This window comes from Wasmannia auropunctata, unplaced genomic scaffold (assembly GCF_000956235.1).
Source record: "Wasmannia auropunctata unplaced genomic scaffold, wasmannia.A_1.0 LD336046.1, whole genome shotgun sequence".
Taxonomy (NCBI): domain Eukaryota; kingdom Metazoa; phylum Arthropoda; class Insecta; order Hymenoptera; family Formicidae; genus Wasmannia; species Wasmannia auropunctata.
Genome location: NW_012026844.1, coordinates 783,388 through 804,309, shown reverse-complemented (window position 1 = coordinate 804,309; position 20,922 = coordinate 783,388). Strand labels below are relative to the sequence as shown.

The 20,922-nt window shown below is 39.2% G+C and overlaps 1 protein-coding gene across 5 annotated transcripts in view; it reads right to left on the bottom strand.

The window, feature by feature from the left end:
- The window catches only part of LOC105451733 (transcription factor Sox-3), a 98,410-nt gene extending 77,910 nt beyond the window's left edge, over window positions 1–20,500 (bottom strand). For 3 of the 5 annotated variants that reach the window (XR_974620.1, XM_011692372.1, XM_011692373.1), the window contains exon 1: window positions 17,937–20,500. Coding sequence is in view for 4 of the 5 variants with exons in the window: in XM_011692372.1 (XP_011690674.1) it covers window positions 17,937–19,348 (1,412 nt within the window). In the remaining variant the exon portion in view is untranslated. Of the gene's footprint in view, window positions 1–14,922; window positions 15,024–17,291; window positions 17,425–17,936 lie in introns of those variants that run through there. The other 2 variants (XM_011692371.1, XM_011692375.1) reach the window with 2 other exon arrangements.
- Window positions 20,501–20,922: the final 422 nt, after the last annotated feature.

Below are 20,922 nucleotides of genomic sequence, written 5' to 3'. Positions count from 1 at the left end.
TTGCTCTTTCTCTCTCTCTCTCTGTCTCTTACCCTTTCTCCTCTCTAGTCCCGATTATTTCCACGTGCCTTTCTCCCTTCCCCTTGCCCCGTCACGGTACCATTCTTTTCGAGTCTCTTCTCTACGGTTTTTTTCTTTTGATTCACGAATGAGTACCGGGCGATCTCGCGACGATCTACGTGAAAACAACGCCGTCCGCCGTGAATCGGAATGACAAATCACCCGCGAGACTCATGACGACGAAATTAGCCGGCCATCCGCTAATCGGCGCTACGACGAAAGTCGCGCATTGTCAGATACGCGGAGCGATGACCGTTAAACGCGCGGATACTTGTCGCCGCAATTCATTTTTAATCCGTGGCATTTATCGGGGCTGCGCGTGTGCTGAAATATTCCGCAGTAATAGCCGCCACCTTTAAGAGGCTTATGGCACATATAAACGATTGAAATTGCAATCGCAAACACGTCGCGTGGTTAACCGTGATATATAATTGCATTACGCTGTACGTAAGAACGATGATCTTCAGCTGTTCGCTCACTTTTAATTATCATGATTGATTCTCGTTACAAAACGCGCGTATTGCCAGCCGTCTTGTGACGAAAGAGACGCAACAAATTGAGCACGAACGTATTCGCGGCAACGCTGCGTCGAATCGCGATATTAGCGTCTATATAGCGATCACGGCGGCAGCGGCGGCGGCGGTGGCGTCGCGTCGCGGTCGGTGCGCAATCCGAAATTCTAATCGCCGTCACGATCTCCCCGCTTCTTCGGCTTGAGTTGAGTAGGGCCCCGCGCGATAACTCGACGCGTGACGGCATTATAACGACCCTCGCGGACGGCGCGGGTGGACCGATAAGGGGACCGGCGGGGTGAGAGGCGAGCGGGAGACCCCCGGATCCGCAGTCGTACCGAAAATTAAGACAAATCACGGCCGATTACGATCGCGTTAAATTAGCCGGCGGCCGATTCGTCGCGCGACGCCGACGTGGCCGCCGCATGCGAATCGTGCATTAAGAGACGCCCGGCCGTCGTAAATGCGCCGCCATCGCTCGGGAGCTTCGCCTTCTTGTTTTCGTTTCACGGTGCACGGCCCGGTAGGACGATAACTCAACAGCGTGTGTATACGCCATCGCACGCGGGGCTGCCGTGAGTTATCAGCCGGCACGAGTCGTTATCTACGGCCACCGCAAGTCCGGCTGAAAAATCACCGGCCGGAAAATAATTGTTAAGTGCTTTATTAGCGCAATAACGTGCAACGACGAAGGGAAGAACTGGGACAAAAGGGGGCGAGAGATAGCGACGATCGCTCGGTTCGAGGTCTCAGGGACGAGAGGCCGTCTTGATTTTACGTTCAATGGGACGTAATACCGCGCCATACCGTAGAGGACTTGCTTGCGAATGTTTGATTCTAGCTAATTAAGCAGAGTATGAAATTGTCAGCTACGTCAGAAAATTCATTTCAGTGATCATCGGATCGACATCTATAGTTTAAGTAAAAATATAGAAATTTAAAGACGGCGAGCACAATCAAGCAGAAACTCGCGGCATCTCGTCTACGGGTAGATATACAAGTTTGCAGTGTGTAACAAAGCGTGCAATAAATTCTCTCGATATCGCTCGTTAATGATCGCGCGCATCGCCGATAACTCGCCGGCACGCAGTTTACTATCCATTTCCGAGCGCGGAGCGCCGCGCGTCGCGGTGCATAAATCATATTTCGTGTAATTTATATCGCGGGTAACGCGTAAGATAGGTGAAATATAACCTTTCGTCCTGCCGCTAAAATCGCTTTGCGAATCCCCGATCGGAGGGCGCGGGTGGAGCGCCGTCTTTGAAAGGTCGAACTAAATCGAGTTAAATATATGTAATATGAGCATTCCGTTTAGATAACTGCAGTAAAAAGCACAGATAAATCCAATGCGCGAGAGAGAGTAAGGACAATTTACCGTAGTGCCGTTAAATTAATTTCGGGTCAACGTTTCGTATTTATGAACTTCTGACGCTGCTCTTCTGACAGCGCTCCCCAGTACGCATAAATTAACGTCCACCCTGGCGTAATTCACGTTTGCGCGCGCGGCGCATACCGAAGGACGTGAAGGCGGACAAATGCCTATAAATATTAACTCGATTACGAGGAGCTGTTTGCACCTGCTAAATTACTAGCCGTAGCACGAGCGAGAGAATTTGTCCTAAATTTACCCGAGTAAAATCTCCGTTTGGCAGCTACAAAAGTGAAAATAGTAATCAGTTTCCAGGAAGTACCATGAAATACGGAAAATCAAGTGTTTTACAAGGGATATATATTATTCTCGTGTGCCATATTATACGTGCCTCGACTTTTCGAGCAACTTTAAAGACGAAAGTAAATCGGCGTCGCGTGCGAGGGAATGGCAAGCGAACCGTTCTAATGCACCCGGGAAACTGCAGCGCGTACTGTTTGTATTACTCCCAAATTGCTCGTAAAACAACGGCATCTTTATTGCTGCAGCGTGCGTACATACGTTTCGCGTGATAGTTTTGCAATGGGGCAATTCTAGTTAGTGAAAACATTTATCCGTCACGATTGTCAGAGGCGGACCGTCACCACCGCCTGCGCAGCGTCGAATTCTGAAATAAAACGACGGAACAGCGTACGCGCGGAAATGAAAATTGTATATGTACTATGTATATAAGTTGTACAAGCGCGTTGACAATCTCCCGCATCTCGTGAAGCGGGCCGGCTCCGAGTGTTTACCCCGCGACGAATTTGTCGCATTAAGAACGCATTAGCGTCAGATCCACGACGATTTAAACGATCGGCGTGATAGCACGAGCTTCGTGCGGGTCGCGCGACGGCGCGGCGCGTGCACGCCGAAGCGAATGATTAAGGAGCCGACGCCACACACGCACAATTCGTGCTCTTAGTCCTTAAGACCCTTGACATTAGATTGAGTAAATTAAATAAATTCCCTACGAATAAATAAGACAGAGAAGGCAATGCACATATTTGTACCATCTTCCGATTATGATGCAATCTTCTTTCTCACTTTTCTCAATTCGGATCAAAGATCTTGATTCTAATTGATTGAGGACTGGCATATAAAGAGAAGAAAAAGAGAGAATTGAATTTTCTTCAAGTTCAGTTTCGAGGAAGAACGGGAGAAAGAAACGAGGAAACTTGTTTTTAGGGTTTGCCCGCTCCCAGTGGCTGGCGCGCGGCGGTTCGGTTCGGACCGGTGATGCTATTAACGACATTAACGCTACTACGAGCAAACACGGGCTCTATATCATCCCGGAATAATAAACAATAAATTTCGGTGAAATACGGCGTCGAACAAGCGTAACCCATTTGTTTGCGATAAACTGACCCGGAGGCTAGTCCGACCAGTTTGTAACAGCCGTCTCCCGTGCGTGAACGCGCGCAACCCCTTTGCCCCTTCGCCATCTTTTTACCATTTTTTTTTCACTCGCGGCTACCCTCTCCTTTAACGCGTGAATGCTCGCGAATACATTGGGACAAAAATTACTCCTCTTCATGCATCGGGATATTCATAAAAATCTTGTGGGATAAATAGCTTTATCGCGCGCGAACTCGGGAGACTTTCTTTTCGCAGATTCAATAATTGAAGCTGACGTACACTTTGTTAGCCTGTGATTAACGATCAATTCAATCGCGTGCTCGATATGAGTAAATAAAAACGACACGCTAATAAATTTTTCAGATTTCACATGTTTCTTTTGCAGCACGATTGCAGGTGTTACTTTCATCTTAAGTGCTGACAGGCACGAACGTACATAAAACGCTCGCGTTACCTGAGATTATCCGGTGCGAGACTTCTCAAATTTTATCGAAGACCCGCCTCTGCGAATAATTAAAGCGCGCTATTATTGATGTTTATGAATTGATCGGGGAGGCGAACAAGCGTGAAACTGGAAGAAAAAGTTGGGTTTGAGTAATCCGTGCTCGCCGCTTAACGAACGACCGTATGATTACGAGTCTTAATCATGCGAGCGGGAATACGATGTAACAGTAAAGGAGAGAGCTATGGAAAGAAGAGAGATGCGTGACGACGGTGGCGGTTTGTCAGAATATATACGATGCGCGTACGTTATCGTGCCAATTAACAAATTGGAAGGTCCGATTGGATTCTCGATGATGGCCGTTTGTTGCCATAACTGTCGCGCGTTAGTATCATAAATGCGAAACGACGAGCGGAAAGAAGCGCTACGTCCGAACCGTTTCTTTTTAGCTATACTTTTTGCAGTTTTCTTTCTTTTTTTTTATCATTCCACAGAGCATGTTTAAAGATCGTTTCAATTACAAAACCTTAGAAAATAGAAAAAATTGTAATGCTTTTAAGAAGAGATCTAGAAAAACACGGTAAATAAAAAGGAATTTAAGATAAGGAACACCAAAAACAAACTTTAACACATACTATCCCAAAAATATCCCCAGAAAAACAGAAGATAAAATTAATGAGTTGTGGTGAGGGAATTATATTTCTTGTAATCTATATAATTAATGTTCATATCTGTATGTAATCTATTAAATTCTTCAATCACCAATTTTAATATTAATTAATTTAGGAGACTGTCTAAGGTAATTGTATTCGCTACTCGCAGGCACAATAACTAAAAGCACCGGATACAAAATGCACGTATTCTCGGTCCTCCGAAGATGAAGGGAAGAGCGCGAGCTCTCGCTCACCTACGTTCGCAGTAATTATCGCGGTTATGGCTTCGCGCGCAGAGGGTACGCGATCGTTTAAGTCACTCAGGATAACAAGTGCGAGATTCGCAGTTCGTTAACCCGCTCGCTCGAGATGGATTAATGGATCCGTTAGATCTTCCGATCGGCGACGGCGCGCCCGTCGTCCCCGCATCTCACTCTGTCAGTAGAAATCGGATCGATGCCGGTGGTAATCGCGAGCTTATTATCTCGGCGCCGCGATTTTTCCGTCAGTGTAGCGCTGATGAAAAGTAGCCTGCGAGCCGATAAGCCAAGATAGAAGTATACAAGTCTCACAAGTTGCGATCTCGCCGTTGCTGTAGCGTTTGGGCGAGCGTATCAGATACACTATTAGCCGTTAATTTGCACTCGACTGCAGGAAGTTGACGAAGAGAATTCTTTCAATGAAAGCCGATCTGCACAGCCGTTTCTCCTGAACGTAGAAAAAAGTTTATTCAATCAGGAATAAATGTATGTCGGACGAATACTGATCGACCTACGGTCCTGATGGTGCAGACGGAGAGAGCGAAGTCAGAGTTATCGGATCTAGTAAAGCTTACTTGAACGTTAATAACAAGGTCGTTTCGCACCGGATACTCGATCGGCACAGTGGCAGATTGCCAATAACTCCGGGCGCACGGGCGGTGCCACAAGGAGTGCGTTTTAGGTAATTGGCCGTGAATATTATCTTACTTAGGGGCGACGGAGGTTAACCGGATCAACGGAACCATGATAGCGAGAGAGAGAGAAAGAGAGAACATCAGACGGCTAGAGGGAGAGCGAAGGCGAGGTGCGCGATACCTTACAAATTGCAACTCGCGAGGGGATGTTTCGCACGGAGGTACCCACGCGTGATCCGAGGGATCGGCTCGAGATTAAAGCGGACCTGAAGCGCAGTGGCATCAAAGCGAGCCTCTCCCGCTCGCTCGCGCCGCTCGTTTTTCATCATTTTTCTCTCCTTGCCCGGCGCAAACTGATTTATCGCGAGGCGCAAACAGTTATTAAGCTTCAAGTATGCCTCCGCGACTCTCGCGTAAACTTTATCTTTACCGATCCGACGTAATTTAGTCATCTGATTGGAATTCGTATTCAGATTGTTTTCGTTCGCTGCGTTCGTACAGAATCGAAGAAATGAATCGGAAGTAAACGAGGGTAAGAAGAGACGGAGACGAGTGGAGTCGGCACTCCGCGCGTAAAAGAGAAATCACAGGTAATTTGAATAAAAAATAAGCTACGTTATGATGAGATTTTCCTGTTTGACGCTTGTACCGTGCCAAATGTACCTTGTGCCAAGCCGCGTTCGACAATACTCGTATAATATCACATTTGTGTCATAGCTAATAGAGATTCCAAAAGTATAACATATATACATACAAACGCATACATGGATTTCAAGATTGACTATATTCGCGCGTATTTATCGTATTTACGCAATATTTTCGCAACCGCGCATGCAGAAACCGCTACCATTGTGCGGACGTTACTTTTTTTTAAAGCGGAAGCGCGATTAAAATGGCATACCCGGCGGTCGGTAATTTTCAAATATCGGAAAAATCTAAATCACCTGTGATTTATTTCACAGATATTTCTATATATATATACCGCGGGTAAAAAATTTTGTCGTTAATAGCCCCGCGCGTGATAGACGTTATGACATATTCGTTACATACATATGTTCATCGAGAAATATGCATTCGTCGGGAATATTTATTCGAATTCTGAAAATATCTAATAGTCTTTTTTATCTCTTTCCCACGGAGCTTCTAGATCTTCGTCATATTAGTGACATGACTTTAATCTCGTTTACGTTTTAACAGTTTTACTTACTTTCTTTAAACTTCTAATTCTAAAATCAGAAAAGATAAAAGTCAGTTAACCCGAGATTAAAATTAATCTATAACATTAGGAAAAATAAATGGCATGAAAACAATATAGTTATGATAGTTCTAATCTTCGCTTTCAACATGATGGTATGCTTTTACGTGTTCGCTGCTACGTAATATGTCTTCTGTATTTATTTATTCACAGACGCAGTTTGAACCTGACCTTCAAGAGAGACGCATGTTTTGTCATTCGATCGAATGTTGGACGACCGCGGCTCTACCGAAATAATTTGCGATTTGTCGACGTTCACAATCGAGGAGACAACAAAAACCGCCGCGTAAAAATTCCGTGGCATTAATCAGTCTCAGCGATCGCATTAAATTCACATGACTATAATTTAAACAAATTATAGCTGAGCAGTTCATAAATTGTTTCTTAATTGAAAAATATCTGCGCGTAAACCAGAAGCGGGTGTGAAGGAAAAAAAGATGATTGAGGAAATGGTTGCTCTTTGAGCCAGCTATGTACTTATCCTTGCTGCTACTTGATCGCGTGTCGAAGCCAGCTTTACCTCGCTATTATTACAGCCACGATCGCCTGTTATGAAATAGTTATTATACGGCATGCTCGAACAGACGCACATGCTAATATATTTATGCTAATAACATAGTTTCCCCGAAACCGGATAAAACCAGAGAATTTCACTGCGGTACGATTAAAAAAAAAACGTTCACCGATATGATGCTGTCTTTGTGTCGAAAATTCGTGACGTTTACTTCTTATATGAGATACCTAATTTGTTTGTTCATTAACTGTAAATATACGGAATATTCGCGGATGACATGATTTAATATTTCTTAAATCACGTTTTTTTTTTTAAATATCTCTAAATAGAAGAATAAGCCCGGTTAAAGTGTGTAAAGCAATAAAACGTAGCGATCATAACAACGGGAAAGTCTCGCGTGATGTACGCGAACTAGGCAAAACGCGAAAGAAATGATGACGCGACGGAAAAAGATATACGTACAACAACACACGTTTGGACGTCGCTTCACTCGTTTGCCCGAAACCCGGAAAGCGACCTGAAATTATTATCCAACTTTGTACGAGCAACAAGTGTCGTTAAATCAACTCCATGCCGTCCATCTCGTATATCGTGTGGTTGTATATCGCCGCGCCGCGTAGCGTACGCACGGGATATTTAAAGAAACGTTATCTAAAGTTGTTCCACAAGCGCGTTGTTGTATTCGGCGGCTTTGCACCGATGGCACCCGTCCGCCCCGTTAAAATAAGCATCGTCTCTCCTCGGTTTTCAGCCTTCTGGTATACGAGCAGATGCAAATTATGCGCAAGGTAGCAGCCTTTTATTCCAGACAATCAATGTCACGTCGTGTGAGTGCGCGAGAGGAAAAACAATTTTCCGTCTCATCGCTCGTCATCAGGCCGCGACCACTCGCGAGTTAAACGTCACGGAAGGTCGCGGACCGGAGGGGGAGGAGGTGAGAAAACGAAGAAAGCGGATGAGGTGATAGGTATTAAATAATGACGAGCTCTCGCACTTGGCGTACGCGCTCGCGTTCCTGTACACTCCGGCACGCCGCCGCCGCCGCCGACACGCAGTATGCGTGTCCTCGTGGGGCGTGAAACACTTGAAAATCCCGGTTATGTAAAACATAGGAAAACGGCCCTCCGTATGCAGGACTGCCGCGTCGCGCCGCGTCGGGACGTTAGGTGGAACGCGTAATTGAAAGCACTTTAGAGACCCTAGCGGCACGCACAACGAGCTACTCGCATTTGCATTCAGTGGCGGAGGGAATGCCTTTTAACCGAAATGACTGCGTGTGTATGACAAACGCCGGGGTTTATGTGCCGGAACGATGAGAATATTTATTGGCGCGAATTAATGTCTCCACTCGGCCATATACCGCGTTCGGCGCGCACGGTTTATGCATATATATATATATATATATATGTGTGTGTGTGTGTACGTGTGTGGTGTGAGCGCGCGCGCGCGCGCGTGTGCGTGTGTATACTATATATTATAACATATTTATCGAGACGATTTCGCGAATGCGCGCTAAAGCCTGCCGTCGGGAAAATAAAAAACCCACTTGCGGTGAAAAATCATTTGCGCGGGTCATAGGGCGTGTCTGTTCACGTGGATTCATCGCGCCGTTGATACATGATTTGACATTGACTCGTTACAAGCAAGATTACTCGTTTCGCAGTTGAGTGACCGAGGATCAAAAATAGCTGCACCGCATCTCCAAAAAAATTATCGACAAAGTTGACTAACAGCAGACTTAAAATTTTGACGATTATTTTGCAAGTAAACTGGATCTAACACGATAAAACGTCAGAAAAATGTACAATTCGTTAAATTTGTATTCTTCGTTTTAATTAATCTTCGTGTCGGAAGTAACATTTTCGAATTTTTCAATCACAAATAAACAGACCTATTCTCTCGCTACTCGCTTTCAGTGTAATCGAAATTGTTTTCAACGAGTCCTATTTTATTGTTACAATTTAAATATAAATGTAATATCGCAATGAAGATACCATAGTGTTTCGAGACAGGATGACGGATACAAAAGATATGATGTACAGGACAGTCAAATTAAAAAGACGTTTGATTTGCTGATGTCCAATATATATATGTATATATATGTACATATGTATACATATATATGTCTATACATATATCGATGTATTTATAATATAATATTCTAACATATCGCAACATGTATGTACATTACAGAGTTCACGATAATTTGTGTTAAATTATTATCGATCGTTATTGATGTATTATATGTACAAAGTCTATACATGTGACATGTTCACTTTACGGAATGCGAAGATGTACTCTTGATGTAATCAAGAGTTGCGAAATAATATATGATTCTTGAAATTATGGCGATTATTTATCACTTACTAATTACAGGTTCGTAGGCGTATGTATAGTTGCTTGCCGGAACAGGATATTTTTCGTAAAAAGTTCTAAATTGTATGAGTACGCTGCTCCATGTCATGAAATATCCTCGAATACAAAGCTTCAAATGTAAGAAGCCCTATAGGACATATGTCACTAATTGTAAGTCACAATGAGTATAATTACTAAAGAAGTGTAATTCCTGTTATGTAATTTATACTGTGTATTAATGCATTTTGATTAACCTTAATGCTCTTCGAAATCGAGAACAATGATTACCAATATTGGGATCCAAAATTTATATTTGTACACGGAATTGGTACAAATTTTAATATACTTTTATGTAACAAAAGTAATGTGACAATAAAAAAATAAAAATTATTAAAAATTATATCAGTTCAAATATATATAATTATATGTAATACATAAAATACATATAATAATATATATATTAATATATATTATTATAAATATATATAAATGTGCATTAAATTAATATTATATATTTTTTACATATAAATACATATACATGAATATGAAATATATTTCTATAAACTTTGCAAAAGAAGGAAAATGTTAAGAATGAATACGTCGCATTTTGAAGTAATACATTTTTATAAATCAAGGAGTAAGTGGACAAAATTTTGTTATCAATTTGTTGTTTGGTGGTTGTATGTTGTAAATTTTATTAGTGTGAAATGTAAAAATATATGATAAGGACACATTTAACACAGAGCATCGTATATTTGTGTACAAAACGAGTCGTCTATTTCATAATACAATTGAGATACTTCAGAGAGATATTTCAGTTCAAGTGAGATTTTCTTATTATAAATCCAATCGCAATTAAGGTAATCATACCAATGACTGAGCATATACCTATATCGGGACACGTACACAAAAATTTATTATTAAATAACTTCAAATGCTTTTTTTAATAATATTATAATTTAATTGTAATCTTTAAATATTTTTACAATTCAATTTTAATATTATAATAAAAAAAAGATTTGAGATTAATAAATTTTGTGTAAGTGTCCAGACATAGGTACATGGTTCCTGTCACTGATGGTTCGTTCATCTTACAGCAAGCATTATTGATTGACACTACGCAGCTTTTGTGCATTCTAACATCCTCTCGGCATCGGAAACATGAATTTGAATACTATTACAACATTCCTATTTCGTACATCTGAAAATTAATAACAGGATTCGTCGATTTCGTGCAAATATACACTGCCGCTTAAAAATTTAGAGCACCTTTAAATTTTGAAAAGTTTAATGAACTTTATTAACTGACATTGTAAATGTGTGAAAGCTTATATCGTTTCAATCATAAATTTTATTCCAATAGTGTACGTTCAAAAATAAGAATTGATATTTTCAATAAAATAATTATATCTAATATCTGTAAAGAATCAATTTTCTATCCAAGAGCTATAGAATGCTCCAAACTTTTAAGTGGTAGTGTATGTCGGTTGACTATTGGGAGAAAAATAATGGAAAAATAACTTTTTTTTTTTTTTTTTTCGATAAAATTGCACATTGGATGACCCATTCTCACTTTCTATCATGTTCGTATATAATGTATATGATGTTAAATATTGAAGTTAGAGATCGTAGACATTTACGATAAAGATGAACAATGGAAGCTATAGCTGTTTGCGAAATCTTTTATTATTAATTTTAAAGTATTCTTTAAATTTTAATTAAATTCTAAATCATAGGTTGATCTGAAAGAAAGAAATACTGCACGGAAAGAACACTTTTGCTGAATCCAGATCTGAAAATAATTTTTGTTCAATAATCAAAATAATTTTGTGCGAGAGTCAAAATGATTGCTAGAATATCAAAACGTTTTATAGCAATGCTTATCAGTTTTAACATTCCAACAAATTATTTTAATGATTTAATAAAAAATTATTTTCAGATCTGTTTTTAGCAAAATTTTTAGACCTTTCAACAAAATCGTTCTTTCTGTGTGGATCTCGACTCGACTAACTTTCGGTATAAATATTTAAGGGTTTTTAATTTTTCATTGTTTTTCTCCCAATCGCCGTACATAAGTGCAAATTCATCGAATACGTTATTAATCTCCAAATGTATTCAGATCTTTTCAAAGTATTGCATATGATACTTTTTTTTATACAGATAAGAATAACTGAAAAATCACGTTTTTTTTTATAACTAATAATAATAAATTAATGGTTTCTGCATTTAGGAGAAGGAGAAGGATTCCTAAAACATAAATTATACAAAGAGAATATGCAGCGCATGCAGCGCGGTATCCAATCATCCTTTTACTTTTATAGAAAAGCGATCAAGCGATTCATCAATTGATTGGCTACCACATCGTATCTTGCCACGCAAGAAACGTTGTCGCATCTTATGTGCAGAAACCATTATAATAGCGGACATATAATAATGATAATCATATAATAATACAGTAAAAATTAATGTCACCGGTACAATAATGAAAACCATAAATAGTTACTATTTTGAGTGTTTAAAAAACGGATTTTATAAAAAAAAATAATATTATATTCGCGTTTGTGTTAAAAATGGAACTAATTCCAACCAGTTCTTCTATACGATGAAACAAATTATATTCTGTATTATAATATTACTAACAACTTGTTAGTATAGAAAATCTCATTGGAATAAGTTTTATCTTGATAATTTAAAAATAACAATATGACAAATATTTTTTTTACACATAAATATCTTCATCGATTTTATATTATCGTCACGCGATTGCCGGTGTAAACATGTCTTTGCAAAAAAAAAATCATTCAATCTCCGGCAAATTCTATTTCTACATTCTATTTCTCTCGTAATGACTAAAATTATTTATCACCAACACATACACTTACGGATACTCTCTTTGGAGTATGGTAATGGTGTTGGTAGTGTACACTTACAAATACTCCCTTTGGAGGCTTTGGAGTATGTGAACCACTATTCCATGTATTTATGAGAAAAAAAATAGTTGGAATAGTGATCCATTTGTAAGTTGTACATATAATGTATTTCATATATGTACATATCTATCTACAGATATATATATATATATATATATATATATTATATATATATGTATATATACAATTTTACCAATCCCTAATTCCAAATATATAATATATGAACATTCGATGTTTACATGCATATCTAGTAACAAATTATATAACCTCAAATAATTTTAGAGGAACAGTTTCGTCATTATTGTAATTTACAACAATTACTGTATTTACAATAATAAATTGTAATAAGTAATTATAGTGCAATCATCTCCACTATTCCTCCTGATTTCTGTTCACCTTCCACCTTCTTTAGGTTTCAAAATTTTTAATAGTTTACATTTCCGTTATACAATTATATTAAAAAATTATTTTAAACAAAATACTGCGATTTAAGAATCTATATTTACATTTAGAATTCTAAGAAACTTACCAATTAGTTATAAATTTAAATTTTTATGATTATTTATTATTAATTTGTATATTTTGCAATGCATATATTTACATATTCTCGCAACAATTTTTTACAAGTTTGAAAAAATACTAGTATTACTAGTATATGTCCATAGAAATATTTTTTTATTACAATTTACTCAGACTGTATCATTAGTCAAGATAGAAATTTACTCTTAATAAGTAAAAGCTTAACTTATTGAATATTCATAAGTTTATTTTCATAGATAGATTTTTAGAGAAGTCGCGGGAAATCGCGATGACTTCTTTTTTTACCGAAATAATAAAATATGCTAAAATAATAATAATAATAATACGTCAAATAGCTGTTAATACATACATTTACATATGCTAATGAATTTGGATAAAATAATGGTATGTGAAAAAAATATTTTTTATTACATTTAATTCAGAATATGTCTTTCGTCAATAAGAAATTTACTTTTAAAAGTTAAGAAGCTTAACTTATTGAATATTCATAAGTTTATTTCATTTTAGAGAAATCATGAGAAATTGTAATAATTCTTTTTTAGCAAAATAATAATTATTGCAAAAATTAAAGGTCTAAGTGACGTTCGAGGTTGAAATGGAAGTTGAGACAAGTAAAGGCTTTCGCGATCTCTAATAATAACGTCAGTTGTCATTTTTAACAAAAAATACATAAACATAATCCTATGTTAATAAGACTTAGTTAACTGGACTTGCAGGTAAGTACAGTTAACCTGTTATCGGGATCCGATACCAAATGGAATTGATATTATTGCGATCTTACTCTCTCTCCAGTCATATAAAATTTCTCTTTGATAACGTGAATTCCATTCCGTGAAAACATACTTGCATAACGTATTATTCACATCTTGCACATGTCGAATGTCTTCGTGGATATCCCTATCGACGCCAAATAGGGATGTCGCGATCGATGATAATGCGCAGCATGGATGATGATGGAGAGAATCTTTCGTGAAATGCGAATGTGAGCGAAGTCAAGGCCTTTCGAATACCGAGAGTGAGAGTGAGAAAAACATAGCTCCAAGACAAAATTTTCACGGGAAAAAGAGAGACAAATATGATTCGATATTTTCGTAACACGTAATCTTCTTGGTTCTTATAAGAGAAATGTAACATAGAAATACGCATAGAATATGGAATAGTGGTCCACACATAGGGGCCATCCATATATTACATAAGCATGACTGAGAGGAGGGGGGGGGGGGCAGTCAAAATCTGACAAATAATTATATAGGGGTGGGGGGGGATCGTACATATCCTTACGTAAGATTTTTCATGTCTGCTGCTGTCATGAAAAACAAGCAATATTAACTTTACATCAAGCATAATCGCGAAAATGTCTTCTAATCTTACGTAATTAGGGGGGAGGGGTTTCAGAAATTCTAACATTTGCTTACATGGGGGAGGAGAGGATCAAAAATGGCCAAAAATATGCTTACGTAATATAAGGACGGCCTCATATTTCAAAGGGAGTATTTATAAGTGTATATACTACCAACACCATTACCATACTCCAAAGAAAGTATCTGTAAGTGTATGTGTTGGTGATAAATAATTTTAGTCTTTACAAGAGAAATAGAACGTAGAAATAGAATTTGCAGGAAATAGAACGATTTTTTCTTGGCAAAGATACATTTACACCGGCAATCATAATGATATACATAATGTAAAATCTGTAAAAATCTATATATAAAATAGATATTTATCGCATTGTCATTCGTAAATTCTTGAATTAAAACTTATTCCAATGAGAATTTCTATGTTAACAAGATAGTAATATATGTAGAATACGATTATGTATTGTGCTTTGAAACTTGTATTCGTCTTTCTCATGGCACCGTGAAAATTATTTTTAATATTTGTTTTATTTTTTATTTTTCTTCTTCCTTCGTCTCTCCTCCCTTCTCTCTTTCTCTCTCTCGTTATGCGTTTTATCTATATTTCGCATTCCTTCTCTCACTTTTTCTTTTTTCTTCTCTCCTTCTCTCTTACTTTTTCCTTTACTTTCTACCAAGCTTCCAACCAATGGTACAGGTCTCCTTCCGAGTTTGCCTCTTTCTCTTTCTTTAAGCTACAAGGTTCCTACGACGTCATGTTTTATGTTAGATTGAGGCAGATGTAAAAAAACGTTTGTTAAATTTCTAGCTCTAGCTGTCCGTTAATCGACAGAGAGATAGGATGAGTCAGATGAAACCTTCGTGATTATTCGGCGATCATAATAGAGTAAAATGCTATCCAAGTGTGAGTTGGTGTGGAATTGTCGTGATATTACTTAAAAAAACGTAAGATTCAACGTAAAAAAAGATGTCAAAAATAAAACTATTTTTCTGAATAATAATTTCGATGGTTTTATGACTCAACCTATGTCAAAACTCCAATTAAACTCAATATTTACTCTCGCAAATGAAAATATAATTTTTGATAAAAACATTTATAATAAAGGCAAAAATAAAAAGAAGTAACAAAGAAAAGAAATAAATTCACAGAGGAAAGTAAATTTAAGCCTCAAACTAAACATATGGTATCGTGAACTCTGCTTCATTCTGGACCCTACATTAAAAATAATGCGATATCTACGTTTTAAAATTTCTATCATGTATTTTATATAAATAACATAACTTGAATATAAAAAATACTAATTAATAATAATTAACAATAAGAATTAAAAAAAATTAAAAGAATGAAAAGAAATAAGATGGATAAAAATGATAGTTACCGAACTGGAGATGATCACATGATTTATAAATAATTATTTAAAAATTCTAACAAAAAATCACACAAATCTTTGTATTCTGTGTTATACTCTGTATTTTATGTTTAATAAATACGATTAAAATTTATAATAAAATGATAATTTATTATATAAATGATATCTGAGAAAGAGAATTATAAGAAAATTTAGAACTGATTTGAATAGTGTGTGATGACTGATGAGTATAATACACGAAGACAAACGAAGAATGTTGGATCTGAATTTCGATATATCAACGAAGCACTATATAAATTCCTTGTGTACTGTATAAATCCATTATAAATCTCGTATACTACAAACCTTTACCAAACATAATATGTCTTTCCATCAACTTTATTATAAATTGCTATCAATTGTATTATAATTTGTAGTCGGGAGATTATTTCTTTAAGTGCGGGAACAAATATTCTATATAAGAGATGCTCAAAGGGTGACGATTAAAATTCTATATCTTAATAGTTTGCAGAAAGAGAACGCATAACTAAATATAAATCACGTTTCGATGAATAATTTCCAGCTAAGAAAATTTAGATGTGTTGGATTTTACATGCGCCTAAGTGCAGAAATCCAACTTTATTCGCCTCAGTAGTGATAGTTTTCTCGAATGTTTAATTATTTTAGTAAAATTCATAATCATATTTTATCGAGCGCGCAAGGTTTTTGCACCTACAAGGTATAAATCGACGTATCATGCTTTCTTCCCTGCCTGTCGGCTCGACACGCTAGTCTATAATTTTCTACAATAATGATATCTTACAAGTTCCACCTTACTAACTCTTGAAATAGTAATAATCGTGCGCGAATAAGCAACTAGTTACAAATTTCCGATATAAAAACGAGCGAGTCGTAGATCACCGTTTTAGTAGTTAATTGGAGTGTGATAATAGAGGGTCCAGAAGCGTCGTCACGATGGCATATGCAATATTATCATTTGCTTTAACAATAGAAAAACGTGAGTGTTCGCGTCATGAAATATATAAATGTAAAAATGTATTGAATATATACTAGAGAAGAGTATATTAAATATATTTTGATAAAGAATATATTGGAAAAAAAGAGATATTTATATTGCATGCTCGTTTGATAGGAAGGAAATAATTCTTGAACGGAGCATTCATAACACGACACTCACGAATTACTGCGGAATACAGGAGATCCTTGCTATCAATTTGATTTAAAGCCAAGAAATACATAATAAAACAATTTACATTAAAAAAATAAAAATTTTTATAAAATGTACAGCAATAATAAAATAGCAAGTCCAAAAACTTTTAGTGTAAAATCGAAAACTTTTAGTAACATTTGGAATAAATGAGAAGTTAAAAAATAAATTAGAAATTAAATAAAAAAATTGTATCAAATAAAAAAGAAAACATCTTTTATATATACATATATATATATATATATATATATATATATATATATAATACAAATTATAATGCGAATCTCCTGTAAACTCCGATAATATTATTCGAATGATAAATTTCACGAGATCTATGATCTTCAAATGACATTCGGGAAGATCATCAATGATTCTCGTTATTATAATTCAAGCAAATCGTAAATTAAACGGGATAAACTGATTAATAAATATTTACCTGAACATTTTCTGTATTATTTATTGTTATCTCATTCTGAGACATGGTTATTAAATTTGCGTAAATTGTGTTGTAGTTAGATGAATTTTCCGGATTGAGAGCTTCTATTTGGTCCAAAACATTTGAAATCGGCCTTTAAACGTAAATATTATGTTTAGTAATAACATTTTTGTAATAAGAATATTTCGGTATAATTTATCCATACACAGAAAGAACGATTTTGTAGGAAACGGATCTGAAAATATTTCTTGTTGGACCATCAAAATAATCTTGTTGGAAAGTCAAACTGATTGCTAACACATCCAAATGTTTTTGCAATACTTACATTTTTGACTTTCCAACAAAATTATTTTGATGGGCCAATAAGAATTATTTTTAGATCCAGCAAAATTTTTAGACCTTCTAACAAAATTGTTCTTTCTGTGTAGTATCCATGATAATATTGTAATAGAAATATTTGCCATTCCATAATGTTTATCAAAAAAGTGCAGATAATAGTAATCAGAAAAATAAGACTTAATTGAAAATTCGAGTAGCAGTTTATCCCGCTTTCACGTTTCCAAAAAAGCTCGCAAAAAGCAAAGGCGAGAAAAAGGAGTGTTGCGTGAAATCGAAGAAGCTGTTTCTACTTTTTTTTTTGCTTACATGTGTGCAATCGGCTGCATGGTCGGATGGTGCTGCGTCAAAGAGTCAGGTGATGGACCCGGTGAGTAGACGCCGCCGCCGTGTTGCACGACTCCCTGCTCGACGCCCTGTGGCAGGTACATTGAGATCATCTGCCTGAGATCGCCTGATGTTTGTTGGCTCGTTTGCTGCTGGCCCATGTATTCTCGCTTGACGGCCTGGCCGGCAGGACCAGCCGCGCCCGTCGTCGTCGGACCACCCGTCGGCGTCGGCGTATGTATGCCACCGCCGCTCGCCGGACTCGTCGGCTCGGACTTTATGCTGCTTCCACTAGGACTGTGACTCGACATCTGAGAACCCGGTTGAGCCTGATGATAAGGTGATGGTGAGCCGCCGGGTACGGTGGTACCGCCGTATCCACTGTAGCCGTTCATGTAGCTGTTGAGAGAACTGGGACTGCCGCCACCCATATGATGGCCCATGGAATCATACCTGGGGCCATAAGCCACGGCCGAAGCGGCGGTCGCCGCACCACCCATGTGACTACTGTACGCGACGTGTTGCTGATACGCGCTCGGATCGTGCATCATGTAACCGTTGGGCATGTAGCCGTTGGGCATCTGATATACGTCGCGCGGCAACTGCGGTTGCTGTGGTCCGCCGCTGGTGCCGACTTGCCGCTGATCGACGCCGAGCATACTGCCAGCAACAGCTCCGCCGAGCTGGTACTTGTCTTTCTTTATTAGGGTCTTTGTCTTACGGCGCGGCCGATATTTGTAATCAGGATGCTCCTTCATATGCACGGCGCGCAGCCGCTTCGCCTCATCGATGAACGGACGCTTTTCTGATTCGCTGAGCAGTTTCCATTCAGCACCAAGACGTTTTGATATCTCAGAGTTATGCATTTTAGGATTTTCTTGAGCCATCTTGCGTCGTTGCCCACGCGACCATACCATGAAGGCATTCATCGGCCTCTTTACGCGATCTATATTATTATTCTTAGCGTTGGCAGAATTGTTGGGGTTATTGGGATTATTTGGATTGCTATGATTATTAGCCTGATGATGCTGCTGTGATTGTGTTTGTTGTTGCTGAGCCTGCTGATGAGGATGGTGTTGCTGTTGTTGGGCGCTTTGTTGGGCTGCCATTGCGTGCATGCTCTGTTGCTGTTGTTGCTGTTGAGCGGCTGCGGCGACGATCGCGTAATGATGACTTTGAGGACTTTGGTGGTGATGTTGAAGACCAAGACCTAAGCTACCCGCGCTAGGTGGACTTCCTGATAGCGCAGAGCTGTGAGAGCCTAGAGCTATAGCGCCCAGAGGTCCGTAAGACATCCCCGTATGATGACCCATCGACGATACACCCTGGTGCGAATGCGGTGGCATCTGAGCATGCAGACTGCCACCTTTCATGTCCGTCTCCATCGTGTGCATGTCTTCCTGCCTGTGCCCGTACAGTTTGCTGCCCTTTTCTGGTACCGTTTGACGTCAAGAAAATCAACGGGACCGCCGAAAATGTCAATTGATCACCAGTGGATAACCCGTCGTTTAAACCACGTTCACCATCGGTCTCTTCTTTAAATTCACTTTCTCGCGCAAAGCGATGACATGAAAATCAATCGCAAATCCTTTAAGTCACTGGTAATAATCACTATTAAGATACTCCGTAAGAACGGATCGTCAAGTGCGCGCGCACGTTTCCTGATCACCGGCGTGTGATCAATTGATCACACGATCGCGTGAGCGTATCGACCGAATGTTATGGCAGAAATGAACGACCATTCCGTGCTACGATGATTTTCGTATCACCAGTTACGATAGATCTTCGTTTTGCGCAGCGCCCGAATTTAATCACGAGTATCGTTCACTAGACAAACCCCATGCGGACGCGGTCTCGATGGGGAACACCACTCGCGATCGTCATACTATCGGTATAGTCCTTCGTTTTGCAAAACGTACGTTCATTCGTTTTTCTCCTCTGACTTTTTGAAATCACAGGAGAGAACCTCGAGCGATCCGTGAGCCACAGAGTCCGAACGAGAACTGACTGGCACTGTCACTTTCTTCCCCTCACTGCTAGTCTCTCACCACTCCGTGCCATTCGCCAGCCAGCTCTGACTGGCTACGGGCAGTACGGGCCACAGTACGTTCGACGAATCGCGTCACGACAATGCGGCAACGACGCGCCAACTAAACGCGAGTGCTCCGGAGCGGCGGTCTCCTTTGAAATGAGCCGATGGCACCCCCTAAACGGCGCGTGCGACACAAGAAACGTGAGAAGAACAGATCAATGCAAAAACCAGCCAAGCCAAGTTCACGAACACTGTTCCTGCCTTCAAGAATCTTGGTTTTTTGCCCGTGTATGCACTTTTCCGTCAATGACCCTGTGCAAAGGGTTCAAACCGTAACACGACTAAAAGCACGTTCGTATGACGAACGTGCTTTTTATTTTCTATTGCTCTTTTCCCGCTCGTCCTGCTTCTACCGTGCTGGACGAGAACGACAATCCGATACAGAGAAGAAGCGAAACAACTTCTACTCTCCACGAGAGAACTCAACTATCTGAGCATTTTGTATCACGCCTTGGGCTTCGGGGTCGGAGCTCACTTCCTGCCGAAGGCGGCCGTCCCCTACTTCCAGTGTGCTCCCCTCTTCACGACTCCTACTACTTTGCGGTAGAGTGGGGACCATATCCGACCGATGTACTGCGCTCCGTTCTGTACGCACCGCGGGCAATCGATTGGCAAGCGCGCCTGCCATCATTTCTCTCGACCAATCGGCCGGCTCGCTCGCCACGGAGGCGGCACCGGATTGCTTCGTGACGTCACTCGGCGAACATGACCGACCTCTCGCGACGATGCCTCGGTCCCGAGTCCCGACGTCTCGTTTCCCTTCCCTCACTTCTCGTCCCTACCCCACGCTACCGTCATCCTCTCCTCTCTGTCTGTCCTTCTCGTGCTCGGCTCGTGCACGGGCAACGTCTCTACTTGCTTTTTCGCGCCGCGAAA